Source organism: Macrobrachium nipponense, chromosome 9 (genome assembly GCF_015104395.2).
Source record: "Macrobrachium nipponense isolate FS-2020 chromosome 9, ASM1510439v2, whole genome shotgun sequence".
NCBI lineage: Eukaryota > Metazoa > Arthropoda > Malacostraca > Decapoda > Palaemonidae > Macrobrachium > Macrobrachium nipponense.
In genome coordinates, this window is record NC_061110.1 from 21,175,783 (window position 1) to 21,196,615 (window position 20,833).

At 35.9% G+C, this 20,833-nt stretch overlaps 1 protein-coding gene across 2 annotated transcripts; it reads right to left on the reverse strand.

The window, feature by feature from the left end:
* Positions 1-950: 950 nt before the first annotated feature.
* On the reverse strand, positions 951-18,774 carry LOC135218297 (TOX high mobility group box family member 3-like). Of its 2 annotated transcripts, none has more exons than XM_064254515.1 (4): positions 18,511-18,772; positions 4,053-4,163; positions 2,259-2,490; positions 951-1,371 (listed from the first exon to the last, which is right to left on the reverse strand). In XM_064254515.1, the coding sequence occupies exons 1-4, from the start codon at positions 18,662-18,664 to the stop codon at positions 1,296-1,298; spliced, it is 573 nt and encodes a 190-aa protein (XP_064110585.1). In that variant the 5' UTR covers positions 18,665-18,772; the 3' UTR covers positions 951-1,295. The 2 variants fall into 2 exon arrangements, with proteins under 2 accessions (XP_064110585.1, XP_064110586.1); XM_064254516.1 differs by having other exon boundaries at positions 1,158-1,371; positions 4,059-4,163; positions 18,511-18,774.
* Positions 18,775-20,833: the final 2,059 nt, after the last annotated feature.

The window sequence follows — 20,833 nt, forward strand, 5'->3', positions numbered from 1 at the left end:
CTTAACGTTTGAGCCTTAAACTTACTTAACTTACTTGGTAAAGAAAGGGTTCAAGCACTTTTCTCACTTTTGTAGTCCTTTTTTGTTACATCTTATTCATTGTTCTTCTTCCGTTATTTTTTTTTAGGTGCATGCTTATTCCAAATCTTGGTAATCAGTGACTCTGCCTAGTCACTGATTACCAATATGAGCAAAACCAATATGAGCAAACAAATTGCTGCTTTTTAAGTGTCACATTAATAATCTAGTTTTTCTGACATAGGTCGTTGTTTATGTACGTTCAAGATTACTGTTTTGTTGAACATTTGCTTTATGACGTAGGCACCCAAGCAAGCCAATATTCGATGATAACTGAACAGGACAAACTCATGAATATAAAGTAGTTAAGTCTTGCATATGCGAGTATGAATCTTTTAACCAAACAGCAAAACATAAGCAGAGAACCACACCTGCGCAAGCATGAACATTCAAGGATTAAATGTCAGGACACAGAAACGATGGTAATCTTTGTAATCCCTCTCTCCAATCTATCACTTACAGGCCTGACGGTGGTAAGCGAAAGTTATTATTTATAATTTTCATAACACTTCTTCCACAAGGCTGACTTTAATGACTTGTCTGTTTAATTACGTTATTGAGCAGTCGTATTACAGCTGGCCTTATCTTTAGTAAACGACTAACCTGGCTGAGAGAGAGAGAGAGAGAGAGAGAGAGAGAGAGAGAGAGAGAGAGAGAGAGAGAGAGAGAAAGTCTTCTGGGAACCGAATAGGAAATAATGGAAAAACTCGTGATTACAAATTTAAGTATATTTTCAGATCATAATAAAAAAATAATTGAGATCCTTCTTTCTTTCTTTCTCCTGGTCCCGACTGAAGCCTATCATCCACTTGCCTCCTCTTTTCTTCTTTCCTTCTTTTGTGATTTTCCAGCGAAACGCTCGACAAGGGGGGAAATGGAGTGTGTGAGGGAAAGAAATAATCCAGCTCGAAAAATAAGAGATACTGTAGTTTTTGAAGCCATGGATAATTTGCAAGTAACGAGGTTTTGGTAATGAGAGACTCGTCCTTTGTGGAGCGATTGACCGATGTGACTTTAGAAGGCGAACGAGAAGAAAGCCGAGAGAGAGATGGTGAAAGCAAATGGCGGTTTCTGCGCTGTTGTTGTTTCGGCTCCAGTCAGTCCAGACCCACGAGCAACTGCTGCTGTTGTTGTTGTTGTAGCTGCAGCAGTTGCTAACGATTCCCTTGGTGGTGGTTAGGGAATCGAAGGTGGCCAGCAAGATGTTGGAACGACTGCTAATATTGATGCATGTTGTCCATGAAATTGCTGGCCACTGCTTGTCCAAGCTCCCCGAAGAACTGGTGGAAGACGCTGAAAGAATTGGAAAAAATATTATTTTTCTGAGAAAACTTCCAGGCATGAGTTGTCTTTAAGGTATAAAATGTTACTGGAGGTGCGCTCGGTTTTCTGGTCTGGCAATGAGGCAGTCAACTCTGGCAGAATCCCCTCAACTTTCTGGTATAATCTACCAACAGACCTCTTATAAATTAAATACAGTGCAATCCAGATAATCCACTAGAAACTGGTAGCCTGACTTTACAAGAGCATTCAAGGTCTTAAGGATTGGCACTTTCTGATCAATTTGTTATAAAAGAATAAAAGAGTATATTCAATAATAAATCATTGAAGCTATGCAGATAATTTCTTGAAAGTGATGGAGAAACTTTACTGGAGCATTTACGTTGTTAATTATTGGTGAATAAGAACCAGCACTTTCTAAATTCATTTGTTATATAAAGTATAAAAGATTTTTACTATAAAATTAAGTACTGTGGTTATGCAGATAATGTATTGGAAAGTGGTAGCAAAACGTTAAAAGAGCATTAAACATCTTACTTAGAGTTCATTAAGGACTAGCACTTTATAAATTAATTTGTTACATGAAGTATACAAGATTACTTGGTAAATCTGTTATCTAAAGTCATTGGTAAAGTTATGTTAAAATTGCCCAAAATTATATAAAAACAGGAAAAGTGTCATCTCATATTTCTTCAATTATTGCTATTTTTGCCTCCCGTGGAGGTCCATGAGAACACAGATAAAAAAATAATAAACAAGAAAATGAAATGAAGACAAAACTTGAACTAAACAGAAAAAATCATCACAGCTGATTAAGCAGCTGGCTCAGTGCCAGCCAGACCTGCACATCTGAACCGCCAAAAAGCTGTAAGACATCATCACATGGGGAATCACCTCACCTCCGCTCAGTTCCAGCCTGCATCTGCTGCTGCATTTGCTGCATTTGCTGCATTTGCTGCATTTGCTGCTGCTGCTGCTGAGATTGTTGCTGCAGGCTCTGGGAGTCTTGGACCTCAGAGGGAACAAGGCCTCCGCACTGAAGGGACTTGAAGTTGTGGACCGATCGCTCGTTGTATTGTCCCCAGATGCTGTTCATCATCTTGCTGCTGTATCGAGTCGGGTTCTCGCCACCTGTCGGGGGATGGGAGAACCAAGATTGGAGGAGGGGGTGGCTTTTCTGTCCCTGATTACGATGCGAAGGTCTCTCTCTCTCTCTCTCTCTCCTCTCTCTCTCTCTCTCTCTCTCTCTCTCTCTCTCTGCTCCGGATTACCATGCTTTTCGTTGTGAAGCAGCAGATATTCTCTCTCTCTCTCTCTCTCTCTCTCTCTCTCTCTCTCTCTCTGTATTATTATTATCATTATATTTGATTTTGGTTAATGCTTATTACTTACCATTCACTATTTTACCTATCATTTATATATATGTATATATATATATATATCTATATATATATATATAAATATATATACACACACACACATATATATAATATATATATATATATATATATATATATATATATCTATATATATATATATATATATATATATATATATATATATATATATATAGATATATATATATATATATATATATATATATATATATATATATATATATATATATATGTGTGTGTGTGTGTGTGTGTGTATATATATATTTATATATATATATATATATATATATATATATAAACTATATATATATATACATATATATATATATATCTTTATTAATATTATATAATTAATTTATTTGACTAAGTTTATCACTTATCATTATTGCTTTATTTGACTACATAATGTTAATAAATCCGATTCCGGGAAACAGGTTACAACTTATAATGATTCGCCTATTTAACTATTTTTTTTAATATATTCGATCCCTCACAACAGGTTCTCGAATTTGCCCCCAACTTGTTTGTTTATCTTTCTTTTCAGGCATCGTGATAAACAACAAAAGGCTCATGAACTGTTTACTCTGTTTATGCTGATTATCTGTTAGTTGATCATTTCTTACTCGTTGCGTTGTAGCCTTTTCTCGGAATATGATTTTTTTTTTATTCATTCGCCTATGACCTTCTAAACTTCTATTAAATGTCAAAATCTCTCAGCTAAATAAGAAAATTACCTCACAGCTAGATAATAATATTTATAAATATTTTCGAAGAACTCCATATCTATTTATTAATAATAATAATTAGTTTTCATTATCAGCTCAAGGCCATATACATGGAACATACAAAGAATTGACAATAACATAAACAGTCTAGATACATAAGATAACATGATAAAAAAAATTCCAGCATGCCTACGTTTAAAAACTACATGGAAAATATAAAAATACTCATTAGAAAAACTAATTTTTTTCAATCAGTTTAGCAAACTCCTATCTACGAGTGTTAAACCAGTCTAATTTGGAGTTAAGGGGCAGTGAATGAAATAAAAAGAAGCATTAACTAACTATAAATAAAGAGAGAAATTAGCCAATATAGTAATCTCCTATCTACCAACATGAAACCACAGTGTATTCCATACTTTAGAAGAAGGGCTTAGAATAAATGCCAACATGAAACCACAATGTGTTCCATACTTTAGAAGCAGGGCTTGAAATGAAAAAAAAAAGAACTAACTAATCAACTAACTATAAATGAAAAAAAACCTCCATGATTGTCGCAGAAATGAACACTAACCCATACATGAGTCGTAGAACTGGCCTTGTTTCATCCCTTTGTTGGCCGCCTTCTGATTCTTCTTCATGGCCTTCGTCATTTGCAACGTATAAGGAACCGAGGCCATCTTGCCTGAAAAAGAAAAGTAAAAAAGAATCTTTAATGGAAGAAAATGTGCGACGTGTGATTACTGTCTCTCTCACGTTAACTTAAAACGTGTTTCCTCACGAGAAAGATAACGCAGTTTTTATGCAAGTTACGTTTTCTGTTGTCAGCGTTGTTGTGGTCTCTGTAGCCGTTTATTTTTTTTAGTCATGTTAAACACCATGTTCAGGGAAATATATAAACACATAATTATATATGTATAATATAGTATATATATAGATATATGTATACAGATATATATATATATATAAATATAGTATATATATATATATATATATATATATATATATATATAGATAAGATATATGATATATATATATATATATATATATATATATATATTTATCTGTATATCTATGTCTATTATCTATATATATATATATATATATATACAGACATATACTTACATACATATATATTATGTGTATAATATATATATATATATATATATATATATATATATATATATGATGTATATAACATATATACGTATATATAGCTATATACAGTGTTTGTGAGTGAACGTTAAAGCCAGTCTCTCTTTTGCCGAGAAGTCTTCCTTCTAAAAGTCTTGTAACAAGAAGGAAGAGTCAAGGGACCGTCGTGCGGTTCCTGACTCAGTATAGCGACTGTAGCGAAGTTCACAGAGAAGCAAAGCGTGAATAATTAATTGAGAGCGTTCTGTCCAGCGGCTGTCCATTTCAGCGCTGTTGCATTTTCCCGTTTTACGAAAGCGCCCTCTTGCAATTTCCGAGATTGAATGGAGGGTGGTCAAAGGTCTTACGCGAGAGAATGTCACTTCACAACAATTGCATTTCTCACGATGAAAGCATCATATATAAAAACTAATGCCCTTCAGTGTAGCTCATGCGGTGCACTGTACCGATTAGTTGTTAGTTCTTTGCAGCGTCCCCTCGGCCCCTAGCTGCAACCCCTTTCATTCCTTTTACTGTACCTTTCTTCTTATTTCCTTTCTCCCATCTCACTCTCCACCCTCTCCTAACCATTGATTCGTAGTGCAACTGCAAGATTTTCCTCTTGCTACACTTTTTAAACCTTGTTGCGGTCAATTTTTGCTTCAACGCTGCATAATAATAATAAAAGTGTTGCGCCATTCTGTACGTGGTTTTACGCGTCCAAGAACAGCGAAAAAAAGGTGTTGTTGAAAATGGCTGATGCGGGTTTTTGCGGAAGAGTACGCCTTTGTGGGGACGTTGTGCCAAGCTCAAAAATGAAGATAAACGAAGGCACAGGGAACCTGAATAAATGGGGGAAGAGTGTGTGTGTGGAGGTGATAAGGTGAAGCGAAACGAATGGATGAGAGGAAGAATACTAAAACTCTTACATAAGAGCAAAAAGGTATGGAGGACCTTAATAATGTTTCCTTGCTGTGACGAAAGAGGCTGTGTGAAAGTGTGATGTGTTAATATAAAATTAAATAGAAAACGTATAACATACTCGAAGGACTAATGGAATACACGTTACACGAGAATATATGTTGAATTTCATACAGCTGTTCGACATTTTATACAACTCAAGTAAAAATGGAAATATACCAACTTTTAAAGTATTTTTCCTAACATACGAACCTACTCTATTTCTTTCAATATAAGCACGAATAAACAAGAAAGGTAAAAATGAAAATATACCAACTTTTAAAAGTATTTGTATTTTTCCTAACATGTGAACCTGCAATATTTATTTCATGAGCACAAATAAACAAGAAAGAAAACGAAAAGAAACAATACATGCACACACATTATATATATAGAAATATGCACTCGTATGTCTGAAATGCATATATATATATATATATATGTGTGTGTGTGTGTGTGTGTGTGTGTGCTGTATCCTAATTACTATATCTATATATATATATATATATATATATGGTTATATATATATATATAATATATATGGTGTGTGTGTGTGTGTGTGTGTGTGTGTATGTATGCTACTGCGCGTGCGCAGAAACGCTCCATCCAACACAACTATAATCCTCGTCCACTGACACTAGCTGGCAACTATATGATCATTGCTCTTTTTTTCTTGCCATATCTCATCACCACCAACCTCCCCATCTAGTATTTATGTGTTGAAATTGCTAAGTGAAATTATGAGGTATAACGATAGCTGTCTAGATCTCCTTGAAAAAGTAGCCATCACTTCCTCGGCCTCTGAATGTTGCAAAAGAGGCAAATCTTATGCAAGAGCTTCCGGAGTCCACGCATCCACTTGCCTTAAACTTCCCTGAAATGTTTTTTTTTTTTTTTTTTTTTTACCTTAACGTGGAACTCTCCTTAACGGTAATATATTAGGAAGAGGGAAGAAGAACGAGAAGACGACTAGATACACTATGTATACATTATCAGAGAATGGCCTTGAAACGATTACGGGTTTCAGCGAAGTACAATAACTGAAGCATGTCCCTTTGCCCTTATATATAAACTCGGCTGATTTTTTGCCTGGCCGGTTTCTGTCGTGGAAGATACGTATATCTATTATATTTAGAATTTAATAATGTATTATATATATATATATATATATATATACTATATATATACTATATATACGTATCATATATATATATATATATATATAATAAATAATTATATAATAATATATTTTATATCTATTAAAAATATATAACGATATATATAATATATATATATATATATATATATATATATTATATATATATTATATATAAGGCCCATTGAAAAACTCTGGTTTAAAGCTAAGGACTATATTTGGGTGGACTAACTTCCACCCCTGATAAGGGTGGAAGTTAAACCAAAGTGTTTTAATGAGGCCTTTATTGCATGAGACATATCCTGTTTTAACAGAAGAATTTATTTACACACACATATATATATATTATATATATATAATATTATAATGTGTGTATATTTATACATACATATCATATATATATATATATATATATATATATATATGAGTTTTGTGTGTGAGTATACATATATATACATATATATTAAATAATTAATACCTGAGCAGATGATCAAATGAGTCAGTGAATGGACAACAATCCATGCCAAGCCATTTCACTGGCCTATATCTGGGCATAAAACCTAACACATGTTCTCTTCCCTGGCAAAGCAACAAACACAAAAGGATTATTTCGCCCGCTTTTACGTCGGCCTAATCATAATGAGAATTGAGATCACCCGTCGAGATCTATCAGCGTGAAATGAATATTCTGTCTGACGTTGCAATGCAATCTTCATCAAAGTTCACGTCACTTCCAAAAAGAAAAAGAAAAAAAAACAGATTTGAAATGAAATCATAAATTCAGCCAGGACAACGCGGAAGCTGTTTGATTAAATCTGCTGCTGTAATAGATCGGTCTAAAGCAGTCGATCACGACCACTTGTTTCGTCAATCGTAGTTCCCCCACAATCCTATATAAACAAACAAAAACACAAGCATATATATATATGAATATATATATATATATATATATATATATATATATATATATATATATATATATATATATATATATATATGTCTATATTACATCATATTATAATTAAATTAAAACATTCAGAATATAATTGCTAAAACATTTACTTAAAGAATAAGCAAATGGCTGGTGACAACCTACCCAGAAGGAAGTTAAAAACATACTACTGCACTCGTATAGAGTTACAACGAGAGAGAGAGAGAGAGAGACAATAACATACAGACAGAGAAAAGCAGCTCAACTAGACCATCAGGCAATAAACAATTGTGTGGATGACGTTTGGGAGTTTAACGGTGGTACGGTCAATTTGATAATAATGGATTCCAGTATTGTTAAGTCGTTTTCTTTTTATTGTCTATATATATATATATATATATATATAGTATATATATATATATATATATATATATATATGATTATTTATAATATAATATATATATATATATATTATTATATATTATATATATATGAGTGAGGCAATAGCACTCATAATGTATAGTACTATGGCGCTATTTGAAATTTTTTTCCCCACATAATAAATGTGAAAGAAGAACGATTTACGTGTTTACGCTCAACTCCCCACTAAGTCATCTTTGAAAATGACGGAAGTTCTTGTACATCGGTTACAGAAATGAGTAATTCACCATGCAATAACATACGGAAAAGAAGTTAACATTACACATGGATGATAAAACGACTTTTATGCACAATAGCTTTCAAGTTTGCTACTAACCAAGCTGATTCAATCCAGGTCCCTTCATTTCGAAAATTCTGCATTAACAGCAGTCAATTACAAGGTCAAGCAGGCTTACTTATAAGATATAAGGATTACTGCGAAGCTGTTTCCTTGTCCCTCTCAGACTCCAAAGACTTGTTTTGGACTTAGAGAGAGAGAGAGAGAGAGAGAGAGAGAGAGAGAGAGAGAGAGAAACGGGCGTGGGGTGGGGTAGGGTAGGTGGGGTATAGGAAAACAATTGTGAACTTACATGTTACTGAAGTGAAATATTGGTTAATGTCAAAGCTGCACTATTATTATAAAAGAATACTAGATGTTTACATATTTGGATAATAAATTTCAATTGTATTTTTGGGGGTGAAGACTTGGGTATTCCCGGCTTGGTTGTCAATGTTTTTTTTTGTTTTTTTTTTTTACTCAGTACAATAAAAGACCGAATCCATTGTTCCTAATTCTATCTGTGTTACAAGGGTGACACTGTGCCCATGCTAAGTCAATGAACAAATTAACAAACTCATCCATTATCAGCTATGGTGATACGTACCAAGGGATATGATGATACAAAATATACTTTAAATCAAATCGTGGAGTCCATTAATCGCAAATATCAACACTCAAAAAACAGAGGCTTATTGAGAGGACAATAAATACGAATCAAACTGATCAAAATTAATTCCACTTCTCTTCATCCCAATGCACTTTGAACGGGGCGTGCCCTGCCATTAAATCTCTAATTTATGCGAGGATTATCAACTGCAGGTTGCAATGAAGTTTCGTCTTGGATCGATCATCAAAAGTACTTAAAAGTCCTGCTTTTAGAACGGGACATTTTCACAAGAGTAAAGCATAGAAACTTACGAGAAAAGATGGAAATGAAAGACGAGTCGGACTAGGCAAGAATTCGCGGACGGTATCTCACATAGCAACCGAGAGACGAAGGGACTTCGGCGAAGAGGCTCATGATAAGCCACGCTTCGGTTGCATGATCAAGACGGGGGCAAGAGCTCTCCACTCTTAGGTGAGCAGCACAAAGGAGGACACGGTCATTGCAGCGTTGCAGCAAGTCACAGTTCGAAACGACTGCAGAGGCGCAGAAAGGACAGACGCTCTTGACTGCCGGAGCTACTGAAGTTGACTAGAGAGACAGAGGAATAAATAACTGTCTTGCAGAGCTGGAGGTCTCTTTTGGGCGGCCAAGTGAGGCAAAAGGGAGGGAGGTGCCACAAAAGTCAGGGTCACTGGGAGGCATTATCGTCACTTTCTACCTTGTGTCTTGCTACCTCGCACACTAACTTTAAGTTTTCTTTCCTGTTTATGCTTCGTTAGGAGGTGTGTGTTTCCGCCAAGTCAGCGAACGAGGTGTAAAGGGTAGTTGATTTTCACAGTTCATTTTGTGACGTGAAACGTAACTACACACACACACACACACACACACACACACACACACACACACACACACATATATATATATATATATATATATATATATATATATATATATATATATATATATATATATAGATATATATATATATATACTATATATATATATATATATATATATATATATATATATATATATATATATATATCTTTAAATTAACTTGGGGATCATGTAGGTAACACGTAACTAGGCACTCGCCTTGTACTTTATTGCCTCTCATATAACCTGTTGACAGATCTATTGAGGACAAAATATTATCAAAAACTAACAGAATAATACAAGGTACTGTTAAAGAATTATCCGGGTAAAAGGAATATATTAAAGCTAATAATGAACAACGTCATTAATATTCAACTCATTACGATTTAAGGACCATTGTTTACGAGTCATTATAGTTACAAAGTAATCAGTTCTCTAGTTATGTAAAGCATTACACAGCAAGACTCCACCATAATTCTAAAGATTCTGGCGTTAAAAAATAACCCCCAAAAATTCCTTATGTGTGTATTATTGCGTGTGTGCTCGCCTTCTTAATTATGCGGGAACAAGCAGGGAGAAAAGTACTACAATTTACGAAGTTAATTATTTCTGCAGTTACTTATTTTTCGCGACAATCCCTGAAGTCAAGTCTATTTCCTCGAGCCATAATTAGATGTGAGTTTCAAATCTTTCCTTGTGAAACAGCTATTATGGAGGGGGAAAAAAGTTTAGGAAAATATAAACTAAGTGGAACAATCTTTTGAGTTCATTGATGTGGAAGTTTCAGTAGAATTCCATTACAGCAGTTCAAAAAGTCAGAATATTAAACGTGCCTCTTGCTACATATCTAATGAAGGCGCACAGCTCTGACCTGGCTGGCAACTGGTATTTATTCCAGTACATTAGATCTGAAGCGCAGCCAACTGTTAAAGTATTTATTACCAAATGTCAGCTTTTAGCTTCAAAAATAAAAACCTGAAGCAGATTTACTAATAACATTGCATTACAGTTAACATATCAGTCTCTGATTCGAGGAAAAGTTAAAATTCGAGCTAAAAATAGAATGCGGGAGAGCAAAGTCTCCCATAAAGAAATTATTGGCACCTTATCAACTGAGGAACCGGTTCTGTCAGGCAAGCAACCCTGACGTTGCCTCTTCTGCCCCTTTGGAGTCCTCAGACAACGCGACCTGCAGGAGGACCCTCCTTTCGTCATAACCCAGAAGTGATAAGGGGGCGGTGTTGGGGGGAGTTAACTATTTATTTTTGCCCTCCGATAAACCACACATGAAAAAGTCCCTTCAGTAATTTGCAGTCTCTGCCCATTTGTGAAAGAGATTGGTGGAATTATATAATAATAATAATAATTATAGTGATAAGTTATATTTGTGGTATCCGGATTATAATTACAATGATAAGTGATATTCTTGTGGTAACCGGATCAGCACTCAACCACAAATAAGTAGACAACTTTTCGGGCTGCATAAAGATCAAGGATATAGGAGATTTCTATTATTGTTATATTATTATTGCGTATTATTGTTCAGAAGATAAACTATTCGTACGGACCATGCTCACAGGGGCCTTTGACTTGAAATTCAAGCTTCCAAAGATCATAGGGTTCATTTGAAAGAAGTAAAAGAAGGTTATACGAAATACAGTGAGACGAGATCAGTTGTAAAAGTAAAAATAAATCAACGAATTAATCAGTCAATAGATAAAACTGTAACTGAATTCTTCAACTACATGGAGAATTATTTAGGTTATTAAACGCTAGAACTGTTGAGGCTCCAGTTACTAGATATTTCAAGAACTTATAAAAGCTCTTCCACTAACCTAGCCATTAGAGATTAAGCTGAGTAGTAGTTGCTCCGAAACTCTTTTCCATTCTACCACCACCCAAGCTCTTTAGCCTATTAGTTTGTGTCATTTTTAGGTAAACTGTTCATCAACAGCCTAAACGTATCGTTTTCTTTCATCTTAAAAAAAAACCGGAATCAACTGCATTATTCCAAAAAGTTCTATTGGTCCCTGCTGTTTTAAGTGAATTTAGGTATCCACTGTTCATCTCTTTTCTAGCTCTACACGTCCCTTCCGTCTTCTGATATACGAAGACAATTCGGCAATGACTGGCTCTTTAATTTACTTCCCTTCTATTGACCCAGGCTCGTATTGCCTTATGTTGCCTTCTGGAAACTTAGGAATCAACTGTTCTGAAGTTGCCACTTAATTACACCCTTACCCAGACCACTGTCGTCTTCTGTATGACAACACTCGGGAAATAACAGCTCTTAACCGCTTCCTCCTTAACACCTGATTAGATTCCTGAGGATGTTGTGCAATTAGAACCTCAACGTTCAAGCGAGGATCCAATACATTACTTTCATGAAAACAGTTCTCCTCGTGCTTTAAATGAGTGATGTACATTTTGATCTATGTATTTATCAATTTGTTGAGGTGTATGTAAAATTTAGGCAAAAGGCCAAGCACTGGGACCTATGAGGTCATTCAGCGCTGAAATGGAAATTGACAGTAAAAGGTTTGAAAGGTGTAACCGGAGGAAAACCTCGCTGTTGCACTATGAATCAAGTGTTAGGGAGAGGGTGGAAAGTAAGATGAAGAAAGAGTACAAGAAAGGAGGTACAGTAAAAGGAACGAGAGTGGTTGCAGCTAGGGGCCGAAGGCACGCCGCAGAGAGGTCCACTGACGGAACTACGGGGTTCATCGTTTTTTTTTTTATCGTCCCTTTTTTCGAATAATCCATCGCTTTCTGTGATTCCTATTTCGAAATTTCTTCCAAGTCAGTGGTCCCTGTGCGGGCTGTTCCATATGGATAGGGTTTATCTTCTGAATAAGACTAACAACGTCAGCTGGGATCCCTTGGTCGCCAGGAAAGTACAGAGACAGACTTACCAAGATGAAATCTGTGAGAGAAGGGAACCTGGAAGTGGGTGATTTGAGTTAATTGAAGCAATGGGCAGACCAGCTTGGTGGAATTTCACCATTGAATTTTGCAACACACGGCATTGAAGGATACCTGTTTATGCAATATTAGGCCAATACAATGCAGGTCGAGCTGGGTACTTGGGTTCTTACTTTGGTTGACTAAGGTCCAGTTCTTTTTTTTTTTTTTTTTTTTTTCTAACGGAAAAACAGATTTCAAGTTCCAGGAAACTACTTCCTTCCCTGTGTCTACACAAACTCCTGTTGTTTGTTTATTGGTAATATAGGTCGCATCTGATTCTTCACATATTGCAGCGTCGAAACCAAATCGAAAAAGGATAACATTCAGTCCCTACCAGTTAATGAAAATCAATTTCACCTTTCGCTCTCTGGCAAAAGTTTATGGCCTCCGCATACCATTATATATTCGTTAATATATCAAGCCTCATGGCATTGCTATGAGATGATTACTAGGAAGGCTTTCAGCTCCTGATTGTCTGTTGATAAGCCAATCACAGGGTTGGAAACTCTCAGTCCCTCGAGAGAGTTCACATAGTCAGGATGTAAGTTCCACTCCTCTTGAGGTATACTTTTGAAAGCCGTACCCCTCAGGAGAGGTGGAACGCACTGGCCTAGACATCAGATGCACGGCTGATGTGACTCTACTATAGCCCCTACATACGCAGTACCTAATTAATGATTCTATGAAGTTTTCATCTCTCATATCATTGGCATCTTTATTCATAATAGTGCACAACCAGTAGAGTTCTGATGGAGTGGTCAGATTCCTTTGTTGCCACCAGACCGGTTTCATCAACGACTCATTTAAAAAGAATCCTTAAAAAAAATAAAACGGAAAGAGAACCATAACAAATAGTAATTTAGGACTCAACTAGAATATTAATTAAAAAAAAAAAAAACTGCTATTTTCCCTGGAAAGTTGTCCTTTTTTTGAGAGAGAGAGAGAGAGAGAGAGAGAGAGAGAAAGAGAGAGAGAGAGAGCGCACTGCAATAATATGGACCGGCTTTAGATATTTTTTATCCCTTCATCCTGATTTTATATTTTCAGCAATATGTTGCTTATTCATTCAAAATTAAGGCTCAGCAATAATAATTATTAATACAATTTTGTACAGTTTGATAATCTCTCTCTCCCTCTCTCTCTCTCTCTCTCTCTCTCTCTCTCTCTCTCTCTGTATATATATATATATATATATATATATATATATATATATAATATATATATATATTGTATTTCTGTATCTACACTTTTATGTATGTTTATACCTATATATAAATCATATATATATATATATATGATATATCTATAATATATATATATTTATTTATATATATATACATATATATATTAAACAATATATCAGGGGCTACTTATCCATTCTCTGAAATCTTACGGGCATATACTACAGTGGCAGAGACGGTATCAGCATAGCAACAAGAAGACAGTTCCCTAAAGAGGAACAGAAATCAACAGCTCCCTAAGGAGGAACAGAAGCTTCACACGTCCTCTGAAATAATGGCAACGGTAATGTAGTACTGTTCGTACGTTCGTGTTTAAGAGGAGACAGCCAGACAGACAGAAAAAAAAAAACAACCAAAGTCGTATAGGAGGTTTGGGGAACACCAGAGTATATCCTTGAATTAGCCAGAGCGCTCGATGATTTACTAGATAGAAAGATCATATGTTTGAATGCGCCAACACACACACACACACACACACACACACACATATCAAGATATATATATATATATATATATATATATATATATATATATATATATATATATATACATATATATATATATATATATATATATATGTAGATATATTATATATATATATATATTTATATATATATATTATATAGCCTATATATATATACATGTTGTGTGTGTCTTAAATATATATAAAATAAATAAATAGATAAAATATAATATATATATATTATATACTATATATATACTATATATAATGTATATAATGTATATATTTATACATAGATATATACACGCCATGCACACATGCGTACAAGCAGAGTATCGTTTGTGCAGAAACTAAATAACCACACGTATAAGAAACTACAACTCGTCATGATATCCTTTACATCAAAGAATCTAATGAGCACACAGCTCTGAAGAACCTTCTGATAATGTTACACAGCAATTTTATCATCTCTGTGGATTCTAAGGAGGGCAATGGCTTGTTTAGTTGGAGTAAAATAAAAAATAAAAGAGAGAGAGAGAGAGAGAGATCTACAAAGTCTGTCTCAGCACAAATTGAGTAGAGAATTTCGCCTCAAATGCTGCGCTGTCCTTCGGTTAAGTAGACTCATAAGTGGTTGGCTTCAGAAGAGGCAATGAACCCCGCCCCTCCAACCTCATTCCGACCCCCCTACCCCCACCCCATCCCAGGCCAGCTCAGAGCACAGTGATATAGGTTAGGTTGGGGGATGTACTGAATAAGTCAAGTGGGTTAGGTTGGGTTAGGTTTGTGGCAATGCATTGCAATGGGATGATTGATGTTAGATTGACTTAAATTGTCTCTGTTCTAAATGGTTGATTGTAATTGCAAACATCAGCCACTTACTTTTCCTAGACCTATCCATACTCTGCATTACCACACTGTGAAATTATAAAACTTCCACTTTTCTCGGCACATTTTTATACAGAATCAGTCTCTAGCACCCATTTGCATATTCAAACTCACAGACACTACTTTTAGCGCCTCAGTGGCGTGATCGGTGAGGCCTTGGCCTGCCACCTCGGTGGCCGCGAGTTCGATTCTCGGGCATTTTATTGAGGTGCGAGAGATGTGTATTTCTGGTGATAAAAGTTCACTCTCGACGTGGTTCGGAAGTCACGTAAAGCCGTTGGTCCCGTTGCTGAATCACTACTGGTTCCATGCACCGTAAAAACACCATACAAAAAACAGACATTACCTATCACTTTCAGCAAGTTTATACTATTCACTCACTGTAATACCTCTCCATTAATTCTGTCACAATTCTTTTCTAAGGGTATATATCTCACATTCAGTGTTATATTTTCAGACTTCTCACATGAACTTCATTCATACAACCTTTTCCTTAGCTAAACTCACAATATTCCCTTGTTAATTCTTCTGTAAACTCTATTATTCTCTCATTCAACCATTTCTTCGGAATCTTTCCCTCATCCCTACAGACCTTACACACACTGGTCAGTCACACGTTGTCCCTACTGCATTTGCACCATCTCATTTTTAATCCATTCAACTTCTAATGGCTTTCCATTCTTCCATATCTTCATTGGTCTTTTTGCATCCTAGAGACAACCATTCTGAAACTTACTCTGGGTCGTTTTACTTTTGTACCACTTAGCTTTCTATCTCTCTCTCTCTCTCTCTCTCTCTCTCTCTCTCTCTCACATTCCATAGTCCCTCAAAATATTCACTCTATCGGTCTAGGATTACACTCTCTTTCTACGCATCTCTAGATTTCCATCTTTCATACTAAGTACTAAGATCTGTTTTCTCATATATATATATATATATATATATGTATATATATATATTCTATATATATATATATATATATATATATATATATATATATATATATGTGTGTGTGTGTGGGGGGGGGGGGGGGTTCTGTGTGATTTTTTCTCATCTGTTCACTGAGCTATGATATCTACAATTTCAACATGGCTATAATAAGAGTTAGCATGGCATCGAAATGTTTCACTCTATATTGATATTTCATTGAAAATATAACTCTGTTTACAAAATCCTTGCTGTTTTCTGTCGTGTGAAATAACGAGGTTTATTCAAATAAAAAATATTTATTTTCAACGAAGTCGTTAGAAATGAAAAAAGTAACTTACAACAAAAAGAAATGCATCGAATTGTTCTCAATATAAAAGAAATATTGCTAAAGGGAGCGTTGGGAAATATTTACGGAAAATGTTGCCAAAGAAAAGAATAAATCTCTCTCTCTCTCTCTCTCTCTCTCTCTCTCTCTCTCTCTCCTATATGTTTAAGCAACCTTTTTTTAGAAGGCAGTAACGACCGTTAGATTTTTTACCATATTCTTCTAATTATTTTTATCGTTATTATAAAAGTAGAACATTTTTTGAGCTAATTAAAAAGTAGGAAATATAACCCCTGTTTTTAAGATTAGAGTACGAACATTTATAGTATACCCATACACACTGGTTACCTGGTTATGAAGCCAATCAAAAATCCGCTAATTAGTAACCTTTGTGGAGCCACTGAGGTTGTTAAGTATGCCGATAAATTATCAATGTTGTTGTCTTTATTTTATTTTTTAATATTTTAAAATGAATAGTAGGAATAATACATTAAGCCATTTTTCATGCACATTCAAAGTTCTCCTTTATTTGTAAGTACAGGCGAGTGTGTGCATGAACAATGCATGATTTGACCTCCAGCTTACTTGGGGCACGTGCTAAATCTAAGGTCAAATAGCGTGTTGTTTCACCAACAAAAATTTAAATAAGTATGATATATTTTGTTATAAATAATTGCTCTGTACTGTTTAACATGCACATTATTTATTTTTTACATTTTCATTCTAATAAATAAATCGTAAATATCCTACCATAAAATTCCTGTATCTTTAACTCAACGCGAAATACCTTTTTCAGACCTATTTATGATCTTCTATAGGGCTTTCCAACCCCAAACAAGAACAACAACAGCAACAAATACAGCAACAACAAAGTAGTTTGTAGGCTTACTATGGAATCACATTCAGATAATGTGTGAAGGCATTTGGTATACAAACAAGGAGAGTGACTGGGCTAGTACCATTCACTTGATAAACCTTGCTACCCTAAGCCCATTTAGCACATAAACGCGCGCGCGTATGCACATACATATGTATGCGTGTGCATATCTATAATGTAAGTGTTTGTGTTTGTATGTGCACATGTATAGCACGTGGCCTGAAAAGTTAAAAGTTAAGTATATTAACAGGTCTCTTAGGGCTGGCCCGAAGGATTACATATTTTTTACGTGGCTAGGAACCAACTGGTTTCGTAACAACGGCACCTACAGCTTATTGTGGGATCCGAACCACATTATATCGAGAAATGAATTTTAATCACCAGAAATAAATTCCTCTAATTCCGCGTTGGCCGAGCGGAGAATTGAACTCCGAACCACCAAATTGGTAGGCGAGCACGAAAACCACCCGTCCAACGAGGAACTTACGTGGCCTGAAGAAGTTCATATGTGTATATATAGTTAATGATGTCTTAAAAACAGCATTGATTCACAACAAATGCAAATATTTTTACGACTTTAAATTACAGCTATCAGTGTTTCCAGGGCCTCCTACAAAGAAATGTAAGCACAGTACGGCTCCTCAGGTGGGTGATTTTCCTATGCGCTTTATGTCACGTACACACACCAGCAGGCAACGCAAGAGCGTCTCCCTCACCCAGGGCCAGACGGGTGAGTATGTGGTTGCCGCCTGACCCTCCCCCAGTCCCTCGCAATTTTCTCCTTTTTATTTCTTTAGGCCTCATGAATGGCAAGTTCAAACACCTTACTCTTTCGAAAAAGCAAAAAAGATGACGAGCGTGGAATCCCCTGCGTTCGTGAAGTTATTGTGACTCGAGGGGATTTCGGAAGTTAGCAAAAACAGGAGTGGACGAGGAGGCTGACATTTTCAGCTGTGAACGGAGAGAGAACGAGTCCTTACCTTCACAGAAGAAGCAGCCACAGTAAGGGGTTGAATCGTTCGGGTTAATTATCACAGTCGTAGTACAACCAAGCGTCAAACTTGACTCTGGAGGAGTAGGTGGGGCAACAGCAGAATCGTGTAATGCTGAGACTCTGTCTATCAACAGCAACATAAAAGATCAGCGGGCACGGGTTTCATAACCAGGAACAAATGCTAAGCGCGGCTCCGAACTGCCTTCCCTCGCGAGCGCTGAGCAGCGAGTAGAGAGTGAGTTCTCCTCTGTAACCTGTACGTTGTCGTCTTCGTAGACCTAGTAGTACCCAAGGTGGGTATTGTGGGGGGGCTCTGTCTGCGGGATGGACGGTGTGGGGCTACTTCTCCGCATCAGACCCCTACACGAACATTCCCTGGGGACCTCCTATAAGTTAACAGGTTCTGCTTTCATCTGTGGTCTCCAGCTAGACCCTTTTGGGTGTTCAATACGCACGCCCTCTCTCTCTCTCTCTCTCTCTCTCTCTCTCTCTCTCTCTCTGCTTGTTTTAACAAACCATCAGTATCTACCTTCACCCTGGATTGTCGTTCATGTATTTTGTATCAAAATCAGAGATGAAATTAAGGAGATAAGAATAGAATATTATAGCACGAATGAGGATTTTCAGTCTGGAAATTATTATCATTACTATTACTATTAATTGTTTTTGTTTTCATATAAGTTGGTCTCATGAACTGCTGTGCTGTTGCTGTTGATGTTTAGATGGCCTTGAGCCAAGACAGTGTCTTGGTCCTTCGAGCAACTGCTAATGCTAAAGCGACAGGTAATACGAAACTTACACATTTTAAAAAGAAATGTATCAAAACCAGCTGAGCAATTCATAAACATTTTCAGAAAGGGACACTTTCAAAGGGACACTTTCTAAGTGCACTTCTGAAAAGTAAAAAGCTAAGAAAATGAAATGAAGCACAAATCAAAAGGATGGCAGACCCACCTGCTGTTTCTTTAGCAACCTGAAATAGGTTGTGTTTCAACCTTGCACTCTAAATCCCCAATTGGGCTCTGCTTATTTTTTTTACTTCCTTAATATATTCCCAGTGTAGCTGGACCAATGCAGTTTTAGCTGGCGAAATGCGTTTGCCACATATTTAACTTTAACTGCCAACGTGTCCAACATCTGTTTTAGATTTAATTTCAATTATGGTTGACTATTTATTTCTTATTTTATTCAAACTTTCAACCATTAAGCAATAGCATTCACCGTGGTATTGTGTTTCTAATACTCTAGGTTTGTTCTGATTGATATAGGAATTGTTTGTGATATTCTGAGGTTTATCTAAAGTATAATACTTAGATTGTACATCTCTTTTTTCCACAAGCACACACACACACACACACTATTTATACACACACACACACACACACACACACACATATATATATATATATATATATATATAATATATATCATACATATATACATATACATATATATAATAAATATACATATATATATATATATATATATATATATATATATATATATATATATATTATAATATATGACGAGTATGTGTTCGTGTGTATGGGTAAGAGGGTTTTTCCCACCAAGAGGTATCTTCTGAGAATGCAGAAGTCAGTAGACGTTCCCATATTTATGTCTGAACATATGAATAATCGATAAATCCCCTGAACAGAAAGCTTTACCCAACATTAGTCCTTTCATACATCTACATACACAATAGACCCTTACACACACACACACACACATTAACACACACACCCTCAAACAGAAACTACATCCTGTGGCTTACTTCTGTCTTGGACATTAAAGCCCTTCGTTTTCAATACCTCCTTCACTCCCATCTGTTCTCCTTACTCCTCTAACACGGTGCTTCTCAACCCTTTTTGGCAAATGGACCCTTTCACCATATGTCAGAAGTCATTCTCCCTCCCCCCTTTCCAAAATTGTCACCCTCAAGAGGTGCATTCCAGATACAAATACTAACACAAACACACAAGGTAGCAGAGAGAAAGCCCCAGCGTGATCTCTCAGTAGTGCGGATCGATGCACACTGCGACTTGTGTAGCGTTAGAGCCAGTTTGAGCCTGCGAATTCACAAACGCCCCCAACCCCCGTCCCTGAAACTGAAATTCCCCCCTGGTTGAGAACCACTGTCTAACACTTCTTGATTATCCATTCTTTACAAACCTACAATAAGCGTTCTACCCCTTATTTTATGCTTCATCATGTTTCACTTTCAGTTCTTAAGCTATGCCACCTGAAAGCTTCATCTTCGCAGTGTTTTTCCTTTCATTTATGTTCAGCATCAATATTTCACTCACACA

What these genes read in the sequence shown, in the direction of transcription:
- LOC135218297 (XM_064254515.1), bottom strand. Translation starts at nt 18,664, where the DNA reads ATGTTGCTGTTGATAGACAGAGTCTCAGCATTACACGATTCTGCTGTT. An exon ending in TGGCTGCTTCTTCTGTGAAG is followed by an intron (nt 4,164 to 18,510) that starts GTAAGGACTCGT and finishes TTTCTTTTTCAG; the next exon opens with GCAAGATGGCCTCGGTTCCT. An exon ending in CAGGCTGGAACTGAGCGGAG is followed by an intron (nt 1,372 to 2,258) that starts GTGAGGTGATTC and finishes CAATTCTTTCAG; the next exon opens with CGTCTTCCACCAGTTCTTCG.